We start from the raw sequence: 18,807 nt of genomic DNA on the forward strand, positions 1-18,807 counted from the left end.
TAGCAAGAACCAACCAATCAGAGCAAGACACGAGAGACCGGCCCCTTTGAAGGTCAGGAAGCTTCTTTCACATTTCCCACGTCAGACAAGAGGTTTGTTGTGGCCACAAGCCTGAGCGATTTTTTTCGCAAAATATTTCGATTCTCCAAACATGGAGCTTCTATACCGTAAGTAGAGGTCTTAAAATCTACGCATATAAGCTCTTTTTTGGCTTGCTGACAATATTTTGTCATGTTTTTCAGGTGTGTTTCTCTTGTGTTTCGTGTCGCTTGCAAGAGGTCTCTATGGTCCGCAAACTGACGTGGTTCAACTTACAGCAAATAATTTTAGATCGCAGGTTATGGACAGTGATAGTGTATGGCTTATAGAATTCTTTGCTCCTTGGTAAGTGTGAAGTATTTATTTTCCACGCCTCAGCTAGAATTAGGATGTAGTAAGGAACACTTTCACTTAACTGAGTGTAGATATTCATAATTCATTTTAATCTCAAGGAATCCATGTGATTTTGTAGACCTTGTAAAACGTTAATACTTTCCAAACATAGCATTTTGAAATAGGCAAATCTTAGGCTAGTTGTGATGGTATTTATTTGAACATCCTGGGACAGAGAAACGGGAATTTTTTTATGATCGTTACTTCAACTGTTTAAGTGTTAATTCAAGAACTTAATTATAATTAATATGTAGTGTGGTTTAAGTTGATTTTTTTGCTTTTAGTTTAAAAGTTTAAAAAAATATTTCATCTTGTGACAAAATATAACTTATTGTTCCAAAGTAGTACAACCATCATTATATTACCAAGTGTCCGCATAGCCTCTTTTCAGTAATTTATTGCTCTGCCAATTCTAACTGAGATTTTCCATTTTTGATCCAAACCTTCGACTCCCCCCTAATGAAAGTTCAATTTCTGACATCCCCCTCCCTTTTTCTCATCAGTACCTTTTGAAATTTTTATTGCTACTTTGGATAAACTTCCTTACAGGCCTTGTCTCCATGGTTGCCATCCAGAGGGGGGGAGTGGGGAAGGGGGGAATCTGGGATATAACATTACAGATTGAGCTTTTCAATTGGTAACTGAATTACATTGTCCTCATTTAGGTGTGGCCACTGTAAAGCATTAGCTCCAGAGTGGATTAAAGCGGCGTCAGCCCTGAAGGTGTGTGTAAGCTGTCCAGCTGGGGTCTGAGGGCTTTTGGAATACTTGGAGCCCCTGGAAGGTCCTCATTTAAACCACTTCAGGATTTATGTCCTTGAAACTCCATAGAAACTTACCAAGATCCTTGATCATGTTGAATTTTCTACATTCTACCCAATGTAGTCGTTGGCCATGTAGCTTTAATCTTGGTCTTATTTCCAAAAAGGTTTCTTGGCAACTCAGATTTTGTCATTTGCATTTACAATATATTGTTTTATTCTGCTGTTAGGGTGTTGTCAAAGTTGGAGCTGTAGATATGGATGACCAACAAAATCAACAGTTAGGAGGACAATATGGTATCCGGGGATTTCCTACAATAAAGGTTTGTAACTTAAAGCAATTCTACCAACCACATACTTGTAAGGTTGCGGTAAGATTAACTTAAGCCTCGAGGCTCATCCTACCCAAAGCTATCATTTGAGTTTGGTGGAATTTAAATTTTGTCTTAAAAACCTTGCGCATCAGATGCATGAGTTGACTGAGTATGGCTATGTTTGCCTTGAAATTGAAATATTCTTTTTTGATGTTCTTTATTTTTTCAGGTTTTTGGTGCCAACAAGAACTCTCCAAGTGATTATAATGGTTTGTTTAAAATTATGATTATTTGTTAATTCTTGTTTTCTCATGATTGACTAACAACTGTTTGTTTAGTTTGTGACTCTAACCCATATGACTTCTTTCTTAAGGTGCTAGAACAGCTCAGGGTATTATTGATTCTGGTCTCAGTGCTGCTAAATCCATGGTGAATCAGCGACTTTCTGGAGGTGGGAAATCTGGCTCTGGAAGAGGAGGAGGAGGGGGAGGAAAACAGGTATTTTATTAACCCTTACACCCTAATATCAGTATGCTTTTTCTCCATACTGTTCTCTATGCTCTTCTTTAGGTGCTGACAAGGAGAATTTATCTAACAATCAAGAGCTTTGTTTGTCTGTTGTTGATCATTTCTTGTATTGTTGTGACCTCAATGTGTGATTCAAAGTTTATAGTGTAAGGAGAAATTAGATGCTAGTCACATGCCTGAGAAGCTTTGATCGTTAAATGTGTTATCCTTGTCAGTACCAAAGGAAATGCACAGATAAGGTATGGAGAATTGATTGAGATCCTGATCCTTATCTTTTGGTGTAAAGAGTTAAAGAAGTCTGTCTTGCAGAGAGTGTGTCCAATATGCCATGTACTTACTGTAAATCCTCTAATAAGCACCACAGGGGGCTTATTTATTTCAGGTACTTTTGGGAGGGGGGGTATGGCTTATTAGAGGGGAGGCTTAATAGAGGGGGGCTCACTAATTTATCCCAGTGTTCACTACCAGGATACAATAGCATATTATGTACTCTATTTATTTAAAAAGTCAAATGAACAACAATAATGAAATGCTTCATTGTACTAGTAAAGCTCGATTACAGTTCAACATCAATCGTTTCTTCATCTTCATCCAAAACTAGATGTGCCACGTCTTCTTCTGAAATCCTTTTAGATGAATTTTCCATTTCTTCCTGATCAACTCAATGTTATGATCTAACTCTCTCAATGGACCTTGTTTAGCCATGTTATATTTTAAGGATCACTCTGTAATTTCCTTATTCAGTAATCAATCACCATCAATTATTAATGACAAACTAAAATTAAAGTAGTTAAATAAATCCATTGTACTTACTGACATGGAGTGTTATTTTGAATTTGTTTTTTTGGAGGAAGGGGTGGGGAGGCTTTAGAAATTTGTTCCTCTAAAGAGGGGAGTGGCTCATTAGAGGGGGGTGGCTAATTAGAGTGGGATGGCTTATTAGAGGGGGGTGGCTAATTAGAGTGGGATGGCTTATTAGAGGGGGGTGGCTAATTAGAGGGAGGGGGCTTATTAGAGGGGGTAGCTTATTAGAGGGGGATGGCTTATTAGAGGGGGTGGCTTATTAGAGGGGGTGGCTTATTAGAGGGGGTGGCTTATTAGAGGGGGTAGCTTATTAGAGGGGGTAGCTTAGTAGAGGGGGGTGGCTTATTAGAGGGGCGTGGCTAATTAGAGAGGATGGCTTATTAGAGGGGGTAGCTTATTAGAGAGGGGGTGGCTTATTAGAGGGGGTGGCTTATTAGAGGGGGGCTTAATAGAAGATTTATGGTACTAGTTATCTGACTGTGCAGTTTTTTAATAGATTAAAAAAGTAAATCTTTATGAAATCATTTTGCAGGGTAACAAGGAGGATGTAGTTGAACTGACTGATGCCAACTTTGAGAAAGAAGTTCTCAACAGCAAAGACCTTGTTCTTGTTGAATTCTTTGCACCGTGGTAAGTAATTAGAAGGGTAGTTTCTTGACGTTATTTGAAATTCTTTTCAACAAAGATATACGTAGATATTTGAAGGCAGAATTAGTGATTAGATCGTGGTTTTATTCTAGGTGTGGTCACTGTCAAAGACTTGCTCCTGAATGGGCAAAGGCAGCAACGGAGCTGAAAGGCAAAGTGAAAGTGTGCGCTCTTGATGCCACAGCTCATACTGTCACTGCTGGGAGGTACCAAATTCAAGGTTACCCAACTATTAAGGTCTTTGCTGCAGGTGCCAAAGATTCCAGCAGTGCGGAAACCTATGAAGGAGGAAGGACAGCTTCGGACATTGTACAGTTTGCACTGGATAGGCTTGCTGAATCTGTTGAGCCACCAGAGGTGCTGGAGATTGTCAACAGTGAGGTTATGAAAACTAACTGTGAGGAGAAACCCATCTGTGTTATTTCTGTTCTGCCGCACATTCTGGATTCTGGAGCTTCTGGAAGGAACAAGTATCTGGACATCTTGAAGTTGATGGGCGAGAAGTACAAGAAGAAGCTGTGGGGTTGGATCTGGACGGAGGCTGGGGCACAGGAAAAGCTAGAGGATGCTATTGGCTTGGGAGGCTTCGGGTACCCAGCTATGGTAGCAGTTAATGCTCGCAAAATGAAATATGCTACACTGAGAGGTCCTTTTGATAACATCGGTATTGACGAGTTTCTTAGGGCTGTTTCAGTTGGTCGTGGTGCAACGGCACCCATTAAGGGTGCAGGGCTTCCTACTGTTGAGGAAAGAATACCCTGGGATGGCAAAGATGGGGAACTTCCTGAAGAAGAAGACATTGATTTATCAGATGTAGATCTAGATGAGGATGAAGGGGATAAAAAAGATGAGCTCTAAATTTGTGGATGTGTTGAACAGAACTGATATTTGTTGGAAATTTTTGTGTGTAGTGCATTTTCAGCTTCAGTTGTAATGTGCACAACTTGAGTCCAAGAAGAGAGCCTAGATTTCTTAAAAGGGTACAAAAGTTACCACGGTCTTAACTTTTTATCACAAGTGGTTTTTCTCATCAATATTAGGCAGTTGTTCACTAATAAAATAATTTAATGTTTGGTCAGCTTTGCGCAATGCTAGTTGTTCAGTGTTGTTACAGTAATCCAGTTGTGTGATCAATCAGACTCATTTGTATCCTAGACCGTGTAGAGTTCAATTTGCTAGGTTTCAGGGCTGGATTGTTAGAAACTTGGTTCCCATGATCAACCAAATCCTGTCAAAGCCTGAAGTTTAAGGCTTCCTTTTCTGTGATTTTTAAGAATAGCAGTTTACCTGCACTGATTATCTTATTACCAGTATTTGAATGACAAGCAAATCGTGAAGTTGAGTCAAAGTTTCAGTTTTGTTCAAGCTGCAATCAATCATTCTACATGATAATTACCTCCTGGTGACAGTAACAATGAAACAGGTCAAAAGCCTACTGTAACAAATCAGGAATATACCTTTAGAACTCTTTGAATCGGGCGACATTTTAGCCAAAGGGTCTGCTTTGACTAACAGCTTGAAGCCATTGTCAATGATGAATCTACAAGTTGGTATTTCAGGTCAATTGAAAGTCTGCTGTAATGCTTAGTAGCCCATCCAGTGGGAGCATTTCCCAGTTTCCCCAGCATGAAGCAACCATCAGTATTGCTACTCCTCCCTGGGTGATCCCATCCAGGGGGGAGTGGTAATAATAAGGGGGGGAGTGGTAATACTGCCAGTGGTAATAATAAGGGGGGGGGGGAGTGGTAACACTGCCAGTCCATCAGGGTTAACTCTTTAACTCCCCAAGCTCTGATTGTTATTTCTCTGCACCAGCTGCTCCACATTTCCTTCTAAATTAATAAAAATAATTTGCTATCAGGTCAAGGTATTAAATTCTACCTGACAAGTTTGAGTATTCTCATTACCTGTTTGCCAGTTAATGTATGGAAATTATAGAGAAGTTATATCTGGGAGTTACAGAGGTTCAACTGTCCTTAGATTAGGAGACAGGGAAGTTCCCAACCATTGTACAATTTGTCTTACATTCCAAAAGGAAAGGAAAAGAAAAAGTTTCACTAAGGCAAAACTCTAGTTTACCACAAGCAATCTTTCTCTGGAGAAGGGAGGGGAACACATTTGAGCCATTTTTTCTGCACTAGAAAGTATAGGGAAGGTGAGATACCAGTAACTATTTTTTTCAGTCACTTGGTAAGAGAAACAATCTATATCAAGACAATACTTGATGTTCATACAGATATTTGCAGTCAAGAAGTGCTCACAAAAAAAATTAGCATAATAATTTTTTAATTTTTTCCTTTACTTGAGAAGGTTACAACTAATCATGGAAAACATTTAAAATTGTCATGTATAAAAATAGACAATTACATGTCTTGCACTTTTAATATAAACTCCTTAAAATTGCATTTCAAGTGAACTGTTCTTTAATTGGTAATCTTGATCAACACCGCACTCTTTGCAGTCAAAACATCAAGGAGTCCAAGGTACCATAGCCACACCAAACACAAAGCTACTCAATTCAAGTTAAAAGAAAACTAAATTGTGCTTCTTTTGCCTTTGATTGTCAAGCAACATAATCTGAAAAAATTTTGGTGCATCCATCCAAATTTTCAGCAATGTAAGTTTCTAAACCGAAATTTAAGAGATAAATGAATATAACATCAATGATTACAGATTCTGGAACCCACATTGCTGATTAGAATCTGGAAAAAATAAATAAGGAATTCCCAATGAAGTTTAGTCAAATTTTTAGGATGCACTAGCTTGCTGTTGCAGTTTGCTCTGAATCCCCAAACTGCCAATAAGACTGCTTATGAGTTCCCTTGAATGTAATGACTGTTTTGTAATTTTCAAAGTGGAGACTAAATGGAATTTCACAGAATTTTAAAACATTTAAACCGTTATGACAACACAAAATTGTACAGCATGAAAACAGTTTCTTAGCCCATTAACTCCCCAGATCTGATTGTAAATTCTCATTTCTGGCTGCTTAAATCAGTTATGAGATTTTGTTGTATGATCAAGATAACAACTACCTGATAAGTTTGAGTATTCTCATTACCCGTTTGCTGGATAATGTATGGATATTATAGGGAGAATTTATACGTTAATCACTTCTGGGAGCTAAAGGGTTAATACCTGTAGGCACACCACCAAAGTATGAACTAAGAACCTTCCTTTGGGTATAAAGCAATTTTCAATTGATTGTTGAAAGAAAGACATGATTGTTCTTGTTTTGCTTTGATCTTGAAAACTAGAGCCCACCTAGCTTGCATGTACATAAATGCAAAACTACAACCAATGGTCAATTCAGGGCTCAACAGCAACTTTTCAACTTACTAGCCAAGTGGCTAGTGGCATCTTAGATGTTAGGACAATTTCAGTTTGTTCACTAACCAAACTGGCTAGTGGAAACTGAAAACCCCTAGCCAAAAGAAAACTGAATTTCTACCAGCCTGTGGCTAGTGGGCTGCTATTAGTGTTTAGCCCTGGAATAAGTCGCGATTTTTAAAGGTGCCATTCACCCTTTAAAAGATTGCCATGCTATGTGGTTTTGGGTCTCTTTTCCTGTAATACAAGTTACCAGAACAAGTTGTGCAAGTAGCTGACTGGTCCAGCCAGTCATACATGAGAATTGCAACAATCTCCTCAACTGCTGACTTGTTATGCAGGTCTAATATTTCATACTTGCTTCATACATGTATAAATTTGTTTGGTGCAAAACATTTTGAATTAGTACATCGTCTGAAAACCCCACACTCTAATAATTATAATCATAATGCTGTATATATAATTTCAACCTTCTCGTATAAAATTTGTCCAACATCCAAAGTACAGAATCTTGAAATTAGCTAACTTCACTGTTTTTTTTTTTTATCAAACAAACATCAGTTGTCATCTCTAACATGCTACAATAATCAATTTATATCTACTGTAAAAACCAATGTAACTAAAATGTGTTAACAGATAAATGGTTTAAACAAATCTAAATTGATAATTGTTATTTTCACTTTTTTTGGGAGGGATAAAAATGTGTTTTAGCCTGCTAGCATGGTTTTGTGATTTATCACGTTATTTTAATTTGTAATTTTCTTCCGTTTTTATGTTCCCAAAGCCCTCCAAATGGTAAATCATAGTTAGACAGTTTCTGTTCTTGGGCATAAAGAGGTTTTGGACCCTCTCAGAGTCTTTTTAACCAGAGCAGCTAAAATGACTCTGAGTCGGGCCCAAAACATACTTATGCCTGCAAAAATATACACCCTATTGTTTTATTATTAATTTAATAATAATTATTGACACAATCATGTTATCATTTTGATGCAAAATCATTGTAAGTTTTTTTCTTTATAACACAAATCTTCAGATTTCTGTTCACTGAAATGTGATAATTAAGTCATTTGACAAGTGATAATTTTAAAAGCTATTAAACAATAATTAATTGCTAATGGTCAAGATGCATGCAATAACATTATCTTGTATGGTATTATAATAGTCTTTCAGAAAACCTTTGAGTCGCTAATCTAAGCAGCTTTTTCATTTTTCCTTTAGTTTCTGGGCAGCATTAGTACAAAACACATCAAAGAAGTTGTTTTGCATACCTGATGCATACTCACTGCCTTTCCTCGCACCAAATTTCAGCATCACTGGTTGCAACTACATACTGCATGACGAAGAATCAAATTATAAATTTTGTGGTCAATTTTTTTTCAATTTGCAACTGCCAAAATTAAATTTTTACAACACATTACCACTGAAATGAATTACCAATGGTATTTAAATACAAAAGCCAAAATTTATCAACTATGACGCAAGTGATAACCACAGCCACATGACCTTCGAAGCAATCAGAGTTCAGAGATCATCATCTCCAATTCCCTCAAAAACTTTGTTTGTTGTCATGGCAGCATTATTCGTTGGAAGAGTTACTGGTTTTGGTGATTGACCTTTGTTCTGTTGAAGAACCAGAGGAATTTTTTATTCAATACAATAAATGAAAGATTTTTCACCCCAGAGTTGATCTTTTTACTCCAAAGAGTTCAAAATAATCACATTTGAGTGATGCAAAATCCAATAAGCCTCATTCACAAAGTGCTTTTATTATTACTACAATTGAGGGAAGTTGAAAATGGAAGTTAGTCAAAAATTCACTAGTAGATTACTCAATTGTTTTTCTAATTCAGATCAAAGTGCATGAAATTTTCTGCATGAGGTCTTGAGTTGCATAGAAAAATGTTTCCCTGTAGGTCCTTTCGGCTGATTTGCCCTCCATTCTTAAGAAAAACATGAACAAATAAACAAGTTTTTTTGTAGCAGCTCTTGATGTTATAACCACTCAACTTTGCCATCTTCATTGGTCTAACAGACATACCATATTAGACCCATTACTGTATTACTCTGTTCAGCAACACCCCTATCATAGAGGGAAATGCATGTGAAGGCTTATGTGGCCTCTTGTTCGGTAAATTCTCAGCCAGCTTTATAATTGTTACAACTTTTCTTTGTTCAAGGGTTCCATTGCGACAGCTAGGCGATTTCTGATTGCAAATTCACAGATTGTTTTTTCCACAAAATTAAACAAAAGTTTGGGGTGTGGTCTAGGCACAGGTGCCCCCTATCCGTGGTTAACTACAGTATGTGTCAAAGTGAAATCTTTAAGTTAAGTCTAACTGTTAACCCTAAGACTTACCGATGACTGTTTTGATGTTTTCTTGCCTGGTGCACTTTGTTTCTGTGGTGTTTTTGGACTTGTCGATGGAGGCAAAGAGTTGTTCAAAGCCTTATTTTCTTGTTCTCCATCTCCCTGACCCAGAATAGAAGAAACAAGATCAACCATTTTTACGGAAGTAAGACCTCATATATTCTTGTCTAAATATCAGGAATGACTTTTTTTACCTCTGTAGACCCATCTGATGTTACAGAGTTTTGTCGCTCAAAGTTGGGGGAAGCTTCCTTTTGGAGTTTAGCACGATCTTTGGGCTGAAATAAAAGCAATGAAGTCCAAGTAATGATAGATTTAAATTGAGTAAATAAGAAACTGAAGAAAAGCATGCAAAACAGGTCACAGGTCAATGATCACAAAAGAAAGGTTGTAGGCCATTGAGAACTTGGGTGATGAAAATCTAAGGTATTCTTGGTGATGAAAAAAAAAAACACCTTTGTTATGAAGAAAAATTCAAAATATTTTTGAGGAGGTAAAAAGATAAGTCACTATCAGTGGTACTTTAGACTCATGCCTTTTTAGTCACAATGGATTGCTTAAGACAGACTTGAAAGTTTTGGCTAAATTACCAGTATTCAAAATTTTAAAACAAACAAGAGTTGCTCCTTTCAATCACTGATTTTAGTTTTTCAAAACAAAGGTCACTGGTCACAATGCTCAGACATCTAAGAGAGCACAGATGGAGTCATCAGGGGAACAATTGTGTGAGGTTATAGTTCAAAAGCACCAGTAACAGACCACAACACACAACACCACAACACACAACACACAACACACAACACCACAACACACAACACCACAACACACAACACCACAACACACAACACCACAACACACAACACCACAACACACAACACCACAACACACAACACCACAACACACAACACCACAACACACAACACCACAACACACAACACCACAACACACAACACCACAACACACAACACCACAACACACAACACCACAACACACAACACCACAACACACAACACCACAACACGCAACACCACAACACACAACACACAACACCACAACACACAACACACAACACCACAACACACAACACCACAACACACAACACCACAACACACAACACCACAACACACAACACCACAACACACAACACCACAACACACAACACCACAACACACAACACCACAACACACAACACCACAACACACAACACCACAACACACAACACCACAACACACAACACCACAACACACAACACACAACACACAACACCACAACACACAACACACAACACCACAACACACAACACACAACACCACAACACACAACACACAAGGTAAATTGGGAGGTCAAAAGTAGACTTAGGGAGATGGCAGAGTTGCTGAAGGTGTAGGTCACACTGAAAAAGGTTACGTACCTTTTTCACAGGTCTTCCCTGTTTCATTCTAAGTATCTCATCCACAATACTTTGTAGACAAAGGCTCATAAGAATTGCCTAAATTTAAAAACGCATGTGATACAAATTCAGTTTATAAGTATAGTTCATCCTTCTTTCATTACACAAAAAGAAACCTTTCTTTTTGCTTACCCAGCTGCTTTCCTGTGTATCTATATGAACCTTTAACCCATATAATTATGTGATGAGCACCTAAATTCTCCCCAATCTATCACTCCTGACATCAAACATCAAGGTCAAGAGAATAAAGGAAATCATCGCAAACCCAAGAAGCTCTTTTGACTCTGTAAAGACTTCCTCGGTATTTAATTCTGAGAATTCCAAGTACACTACAATAACGCAAATTGAACAGCTTAGAAATTCTCTGAGAGCCTTAATTAGCGAAGGACACTAAACACCTACATCCAAAGAGCTTATCTTCTGTGCAAACTTCCCGCTCAATAAAACTGTCTCATTAAAAAAAAAAAGGATAATTCACACCAAACAAGTCATGCAGCCAAATTTCTCGATTGCACCTGCACCAATGTGTCACCCTTCAAAAGTTAAGCTGTGCGCAAATTACGCAAAAGACATGACAGATTCTGTACCTCATCACTGTAAATTGTGATCCACTCCATTTCATCTTTTTTGATGAGGTATTCAAATGCGAGTTCCTGATGCTCTTGCGTATCTCCATTTTCATTCTTTTCACACTAGCATAGAGAAAAATAGAAGTAATAACACAATAAGTAGAAGTACTTAATGACACAATTCAAAGCTGTGCTCTCAGAAAAATTGAGGGGAGCCCAGTACTCTGAAACTGTGAAATCCAGGGTGCCCAGCATATGCTTTTTGTGAAAAAACTAAAATTCCTGAGTCGCCCAAGAGCAAAAGTAAGGCGCCAGGGGCCACCGGGCACTGCTAGACCACAGCTCTGCAACTAACTGGTGACAAATTGTGATCAGCTGAGCTTTATTAAGACATTTGAAACCCTTTTACAAAACATTTTAAACAACTTTCACCACTCAACTTTTTGAAGACAAAATTAATAATTCCTTTTCTCCAGAACAATAGCTCAATTTTCTCAGTAAATTATTGTTACCTAAATTATTGTTATTTTGTTACCTTGGCAGATAGCCTTAGATATAATTGATATTGATATTAATAATTCACTTACTGACGACGTTATCCTCCAGCATCTTATTCTCGTCACCTTAAAGCTCCCTTCTTGAATCTTATTCTGCAAAAAAAAGAGGACGTTATGCAAAAGTCTAACAGGTCCCTTCAAGCCACAAAGGTGGGAAATTTTTCTTGTGAAGTTAAAACTCTGTTGAGGTGCAGATGTAAGCTTAAGAAAAACAGTGACTGCAATCAGATATACACTTACACCAGGAGTTTGAAGTCTAAAGTTTAGTTCTCTGTTTCCAACACTAATGATGACCCTCGTGTCATCTTCAGGATAGTTTGTAGTGCAGGGTTTAAACTGCAGGTAGCCATAGAATCTTAGTGACCTGGCAAACTGCAAAAACTGCAAAACAAGTAACAACATTTCCTTAGGTCAAAAGATCAGTTACATTGTTTGAAAATGAATGAAAATGTTTCTGATGCTCACAAAACTGTACATGTCATTGCATGATACCTAGCATTGTCTTTATATGGTACAGGAAAAGGCATGAATTTCTTAATGCAATTAAAAGAACCTGAAACTCAGACAATGTGATTTACATTTCAAGTTTTAAGCATCATTATATAAATTGTCTTACCTCTCCTTTGGCACCTTTCTGTTTGAGATCTGCAAGTTTTGAGTGAGCTTCCTTAGGACCAACTGTCCAGCCTCTATCCAAATCACTGACAGCCTGAGAGGAATGACACAAAATCACATTTACTTGTAACTCTGTAAGTGGTCAATTCAGCGGGCCTGCATACTTGATTGTTAAGGTAAAGTCTGTTTACGAGCCTAGTGGCCCATTAGGCCGGTGCTTAACTCCGGTTTCTGTAGCATGAAGTGACTAGGAGTATTTCTACTCCCCCCTGGATGGGATGCCAGTCCATCGCAGGGTTACCCCCAGCATTAAATTGCCAGTACCCATTTATTCACCTGGGTGAAGAGAAGCATTGTGAGAGTAAAGTGTCTTGCCTAAGAACACAACACAATGTCCCAGCCGGGGCTCCAACTCAGACCACTCAATCCAGAGTCGAGCGCACTAACCATGAGGCCACCACGCCTCCACACTTGACTGTTAAAGCTGTATCGATATTAGTTTATGTTCTAGCATTCCCACACACTGGGGACCAGTTTCTCTCAGAACAGGAGTCACATGTCACTATGTTTTTAACATTCTGAACAAGGTGGAACCTTACAATTTGGGAGCTAATTTGTCATGTGTTTTGAGATTATTGTAAGTTTATTTAGTCATATCACGCTACTGACAGAGGTAAGTCACCAAGGTTAGAAAAGGTTCAACAAAGGACACTGAAATTCAAAGTTGTGGTACATGCACGTTTAACAGTTCAATTTAATGAGTGTTATGGTCTAATGGAACTAACATAACAATAACAATAACATAATCTTTATTTCTTAAGATAAAATCACATATCCTAAATTACAACATAAACTCACAAGGGAAACTATTACATGTCATATTTAAAAATTATCCTATTACTAAAAACGTTCTTAAACCTTTCAGTGTGGATTCTTGGGACAGAGACTGACGTATTTCTAAGATTGTACCTCATGTTCTTTTCCTTAGGTAAAAATTGGAAAAACGGCCATTCGGGGTCATTCGATCTTTTTTTGTAGAGTGCCTTGTCCACCTTTTCCAGCAAATCCCTGATATCTACATTCTTGGATATAAACTTCCTTTTCAAACACCGGTCCAAAAAATTCTGTATTATAGAAAGGTCGGTGTCTGAGGCACCATAAACTGGCAGGAACTGTTCTTTACTCACCCTTCCACTAACTGGAAAGCTATCTTTAACCTATCTTTTTGGTGCACAGTAAGGTCAACTTTAAGGTTAACTCTAAACACAGACCTGGTATTTGGCTTCAGGAAGACATATATTATCATGCACATCAAGCTGGAACTTACCTGAACATACAACAAGTTCATTCCTATTCTATCCTGGACGATTTTGTCCTCTATCTTTGGATCCCATAACCTTTGAGAAACAAATCATATCATTAAAAAAAACACCTTTCTCTAACAGGGAAAATTGTTGTAATTTCAAGTGCCATAGAAATCTCACACAAATGACCACAATGTGACTCACGTTTTTCTTACAGCCACTCTGCAAGTTCCAGTTTCTGATTTAATTGTCAGAAAGGGAGCTTCAAAGTCCTGAAATCTTCTAACAACTATAAAAAAAAATGACTTCATTTAAAAGACAGATTGTGTTTCGTTGAGATCCACTCACTTTCTTCACTTTGAAATCGTGTATTTTACAAAACCTTTGTATAAGTTCAGTGGTTTCAAAACAAGCCGGCAATTGCCTGAGTTCCGCCGGCTACTTGATTGCATGTTGCCGCAAGCTACTCTGGTCACAACAGTCTGCTCATAACAAACAATCTTGGCGTTATCACAGCCGCCTACTTTTCCAGAGTCGGCCATCTACTTCAAAACATTTTGAAACCCCTGAAGTTAGTTGACTCTTTCACTCACAAGACCTCATTAGTATTTCTCCTCACGGACTGCTACACAATTCTTGTGATGTTAGTTCAGAGTTTGGTATTAGATTAACTAATAATCCCCTAATTGATATTTTTCTTGATTCTAATCACCTGTCTGCTTGATATTGTATTGATATTGTTAGGAGAAATTCTGTCTTGGTCACTCTTGGTTAACAAATTAATCCACTTACTTGTTGCCTCTCCATCATCCGCTCTTTTAATTAGAAAAAGCCCAAAATAGTACACAAGGTCTTCATTGAGATTAATCTCTGCCATCAAAGACTGAAAAGAGTTCACACAGTGATTATGCATCATAAGGAAAGCGTACCGAGAATCTGTAGGTATTGTTACACAAGACAGATTGACTAGCTGAAATTATGACATACTGACAGACAGAATGTCTGACCAACAGATTGAAGTGGTGGCTGACTGACTGAATAACTGGCACACCAACCGACAAATTAATTAACTAGCTCACTAAATGAATGGTTGACAAGCCAAAGGACAGACTGATTGCTTGCCTGCCTTAATGAATGATTGACTGACTGATGGGCTGACAGACAGACAGACAGACTGACTGACCGACTGACTGACTGACTGACTGACTGACTGACTAACAGATGGACAGACAGACTAACCAACTATCTGACAGAAATATTGACTGAGTGACTGACTGACTGACTGACTGACTAACCGACTGGCTGGCTGGCTGATTTGCTGACTACTTAACTGGCTGACTGACCAACAGACAGACTGACCAACTATCTAACAAAAATATCGACTCACTGAATGGTGTACTGACTGACTAACTGACTGACTGGCTGGCTGGTGAGTTGACTTCTTAACTGGCTGATTGACTAACTTACTAGTGAACTGAATAATTCAACTAAACTGACTGAGCAAAACCAAGTGACTGACGGACTACATGACAAAACTGACTCTGGCTGCTGATCCACTATTCAGACCATAATTTAAGTTAATTAATTATCCTGGTAAATCAGGAAACAAAAAGCTTTACTCAATATTTCAACACTCACCTCTAATACATCACCTGTTCTGTCAGTGGACTGTATCTTCAGTGGAACTTTTTGTCCATTCATTAAATAAACATCAAGTTGAACATTCTCAGGGGAGGCAGATAAAGATTCCTAAAGGATAAAATAATATTTTGTTAAATATCTGTAAACTGCAAGGATGACTTGTCAAAATGTGGTAAGAACAAAAAAGAGGCAAACGAGACACAGCTATGTGTGTTGCTGATGTTCTTAACACATTTTAATGCCTTCTGTGATCTATATATCTTATTTGTGTAGTATCGCTGAGTATTTTAATGAGTTGTGCCATATTTTGACAAGCCTGTTGGGTGACTCAAAATACAATCAACAAGTAAAATTACACGGCAATACAACAAAACAAAACATTTAGTAAGATATGTATTATCCAACAAGCCAAATTGATATTTCAGTGTGGTCACATTTTGTAGATATTTCTGGGGTACAAATATCGCATGATAAAATGGCAAATATTGTGTGATATTTGTACTCGTCTTGTGCATTATTTGTACTCTACAGAGCAAACTTGGATAATAAAATTAATAACTGTACAGACCCACAACAACAATGAATCTATTTTTCTTAAATGATGAAAAAGCATGATGTTGCTAATGGTGATGTCATAATACATCATACATGTAAGTAAGAACCAATCACAATGTGTATATGATTCAGTTTGTTGTTTACGGGTAACTACCTTTTGAGCATTAAGGAAAAAACTGATGAACAAAGAGCTAGAAGCAACACCAGGATCTTGACAGACTGATTGTAAATATCTCTCCAGCTGAATTCGTCTTTCTTCAACTTGTGCTGGTGTCAAAGACAAAAGCTTCCTTGGAGGGAACTTTGCTACAATTCTGGGTCCAAACTCTTTGCGCAACTTAAAAAAAAAAAAATTAAAAAACAGCCTTAGACAAAGAAGTCTTGTAAACTTGATACATAGGTACATCTAATACTTAATGTTAGACATTTACATATATTTAGATATTCTTTCTTACCAAGAGAGTAATCATCAAAAATTAGGATAAAGCTTTGCAACAGTATTGGAATTCTATTAAGGTCTTAAGCCACTGTTTGAAACAAAAGGCTGGTTTTCATATGTCGGCAAAATCCTAGATAGTTGAAGATTTCACTGTTTCATAACCGTTCCCAAGTTTTCTGACTATTGAAAACTCAAAATAAAAAAACTCCTAATTGTCTGGGATGGTTGGAAACAAATCAAGAAAACTGGAGCACATTCCAGCAGGGATCTTTGTAATGTAGATAATGAACACTCCTATTTTTAATGTCAGGGATGTCTGCAATAGTTTTAACTTGCTACCACTCCATTACTTGGCTCCAGAACCCCTGATCACAAGTAAAATGGCATCAGTAATCCACCAGGACAAACATCTCATAACCCCCCACTATATCAGCAAAATCTAGGACAGATTGCTGATTGTCTTAAATTTTCTTGACATATGAAAACCAGCTTTAAATGTTAAAATCTGAGTTTTCATTGGTCAACAGCATCCACTAATAATTGGCTTGAGCTTGAATTTTTTAATTTTGCTTTTCAATATAAGGTCACACTCAAATTTCACTACACAATTATTATTCAAAAATGCTACTGAAAGACAAAATGCCAGAAGCTTTATCAACTTACTTGTTCATTGAATTGGTAAAGATCTGAAAATCTAATACCACAGTGAAATGACCCGTTGATGTGTACACTGTAAGCCTGCAATTAGAGTTGCAGCATGAGTCAATTAAAATGAACCAAAATTTGCATGCACTCGTTGAAACATTTAATAAGCAAATTGTTACCCTTTTACTCCTAAGATATAGTGGATAATTCTCCCCTCGAGCTACATATTTCCCTGTAATTTAGTTATAAGAGTTTAATGTTTGATCAAGATAGTAACTTCTACCTGATAAATTTGAGTACTTTCATTAGCTAGTTCCAATCTAAAATCTACTTGATATTATATTTCCTTAGAATTAGAATTGGAAATAATATTACTTCAGATCAGTCCAGTTATCAGGATATTTGAAATACTGGCCCCAACGGATTTATGCATTTATATAATGAAAGCTTCAAGAAAATTAAGGTGTAACAATAGATCATGATCTAGAACAATTTACATAATTGCATAGTTTAGTATGCATGTTATTATGCAAGCCTGTACTCATTCACGGCTTTAGTTCATGCATAAAAAACACTTTACTGCCAGATCACATGCACACATATATAAGGATATTACAGAAATATCACAAGATCTTGATAGGGAAGCAAGCATTGGCTATAAAATCAGGACATTATTAGTGTTGCAAAGAATTCACGAGAGCTACTGCACGCTGAGACAAAGATTTGAGAGCGAACTTTGTTGATGTTATGACAACTAAACTAGAAAGGAAAACTAAAATTTAAAATATATATGTCACAGTATAAAAGAAGACAGATGAACATGTATACTATTGTTGGAGGCAATGTATTTCTCAGTGCAAAGGTAGAAATATCTTTGTTTCTGGTATATACAAGTATAAGCTTAACACAGTTGAATATTTAAAACTGCCGGTGCTTATTTAATCGTGATGATAAACAGCGGTGTCACTTGAAGATCAACGCCAGCAGTGACAAGCTGTCACCTTTCAAAGAGGACATTTGCCTTTCCGCCAATACGAAAAATTATCTTTCGATTGTTTTCAAAGCAGTTGCGTGAGCCTTCTGGCTGAAAGTACAATCTTCTGGGTCAACATGATTTGAGAGTTCGAGCTACCTAAGTAGATAACTCATCGGGCTTTAAATGGAACGAAGTAAAGTTTACAGAAGATCGATGGAACTCGGTATGACAAGTCATGAGGAGTTAATACTCACCAAATAATTTGATCCATTCTTGTCTTTACGCTCAATCGTATCAGGAACGGAAAAATGCATTCTGTTGTGCAAAGCAGTCCAAGTGTCAAGCTAAAACAAATCTGTGATTAATCCGTACAGACCTCCATCATATGGGTTGCATTTGAGCTCAGTACATCCGTTTTAGTAGTTGTGATCACGTGTTCTGCGGGTGCCTGGCACCGAATGAGCGGGACGAAACTTTACCCTTCCCTCCCCTCCTCAAGTGAATTCGCATGGGTAGCCAAATATTTCGTTGGGTGCCACTTTGGCAAGGCATGTACTAAGACCAGGAACACCGGAACACCCCGAAACACCGGAACAACAACAACATTTATTTATACCACAAAGAAATAAGATAAGAAACATTAAGAAACTATATATTTAGCGCCTGCTTCTAAGCTCTTTCGTGTTACGTGGGTAAACAAATTACATCTGCATTTTATTTTTTTACACCGTCAAATTCGGTGTTCCGGGGGTGTTCCGTGGTGTTCCGGGGTGTTCCGTGGTGTTCCGGGGTGTTCCGTGGTGTTCCGGGGTGTTCCGGGGTGTTCCGGGGTGTTCCGGGGTGTTGCGGGGTGTTCCGGGGTGTTCCGGGG

The 18,807-nt window shown here is 37.7% G+C and overlaps 2 protein-coding genes across 3 annotated transcripts; one reads left to right on the forward strand and one right to left on the reverse strand.

The window, feature by feature from the left end:
• Positions 1–18: 18 nt before the first annotated feature.
• LOC111340367 (protein disulfide-isomerase A6-like) lies at positions 19–4,565 on the forward strand. The gene is made up of 8 exons (XM_022947208.2): positions 19–167; positions 243–384; positions 1,098–1,155; positions 1,424–1,516; positions 1,737–1,776; positions 1,881–2,005; positions 3,372–3,469; positions 3,580–4,565. The coding sequence occupies exons 1-8, from the start codon at positions 152–154 to the stop codon at positions 4,343–4,345; spliced, it is 1,338 nt and encodes a 445-aa protein (XP_022802943.2). The 5' UTR covers positions 19–151; the 3' UTR covers positions 4,346–4,565.
• A 1,191-nt stretch (positions 4,566–5,756) lies between these two features.
• LOC111340366 (sorting nexin-17) lies at positions 5,757–18,367 on the reverse strand. Of its 2 annotated transcripts, XR_002695745.2 has the most exons (16): positions 18,191–18,367; positions 16,979–17,053; positions 16,031–16,213; positions 15,319–15,429; positions 14,473–14,563; positions 13,885–13,969; positions 13,704–13,773; positions 12,378–12,470; positions 12,002–12,142; positions 11,792–11,854; positions 11,223–11,327; positions 10,597–10,674; positions 9,380–9,463; positions 9,174–9,287; positions 8,086–8,437; positions 5,757–6,189 (listed from the first exon to the last, which is right to left on the reverse strand). XR_002695745.2 is itself a non-coding variant. In XM_022947207.2 (15 exons), exons 1-15 carry the CDS (start codon positions 18,248–18,250, stop codon positions 8,339–8,341), a joined length of 1,452 nt encoding a protein of 483 aa, XP_022802942.2. In that variant the 5' UTR covers positions 18,251–18,367; the 3' UTR covers positions 5,757–8,338. The 2 variants fall into 2 exon arrangements, 1 of the variants encoding a protein (XP_022802942.2); XM_022947207.2 differs by having other exon boundaries at positions 5,757–8,437.
• Between the last annotated feature and the right edge of the window lie 440 nt (positions 18,368–18,807).

The sequence above is a fragment of the Stylophora pistillata genome, chromosome 2 (genome assembly GCF_964205215.1).
Source record: "Stylophora pistillata chromosome 2, jaStyPist1.2, whole genome shotgun sequence".
Classification (NCBI taxonomy): Eukaryota; Metazoa; Cnidaria; class Anthozoa; order Scleractinia; family Pocilloporidae; genus Stylophora; species Stylophora pistillata.

Excerpts from the sequence above, each read along its gene's own strand:
- LOC111340367 (XM_022947208.2), top strand. Across the intron at positions 385-1,097 it reads ATAGAATTCTTTGCTCCTTG|GTGTGGCCACTGTAAAGCAT; the intron begins GTAAGTGTGAAG and ends GTCCTCATTTAG. Across the intron at positions 1,156-1,423 it reads AAGCGGCGTCAGCCCTGAAG|GGTGTTGTCAAAGTTGGAGC; the intron begins GTGTGTGTAAGC and ends TTCTGCTGTTAG.
- LOC111340366 (XM_022947207.2), bottom strand. The coding sequence starts at position 18,250 with ATGCATTTTTCCGTTCCTGATACGATTGAGCGTAAAGACAAGAATGGA. Across the intron at positions 13,970-14,472 it reads GGATGATGGAGAGGCAACAA|TTGTTAGAAGATTTCAGGAC; the intron begins GTAAGTGGATTA and ends TTTTTTTTATAG. Across the intron at positions 11,855-12,001 it reads TTAGACTTCAAACTCCTGGT|AATAAGATTCAAGAAGGGAG; the intron begins GTAAGTGTATAT and ends TTTTTTTTGCAG.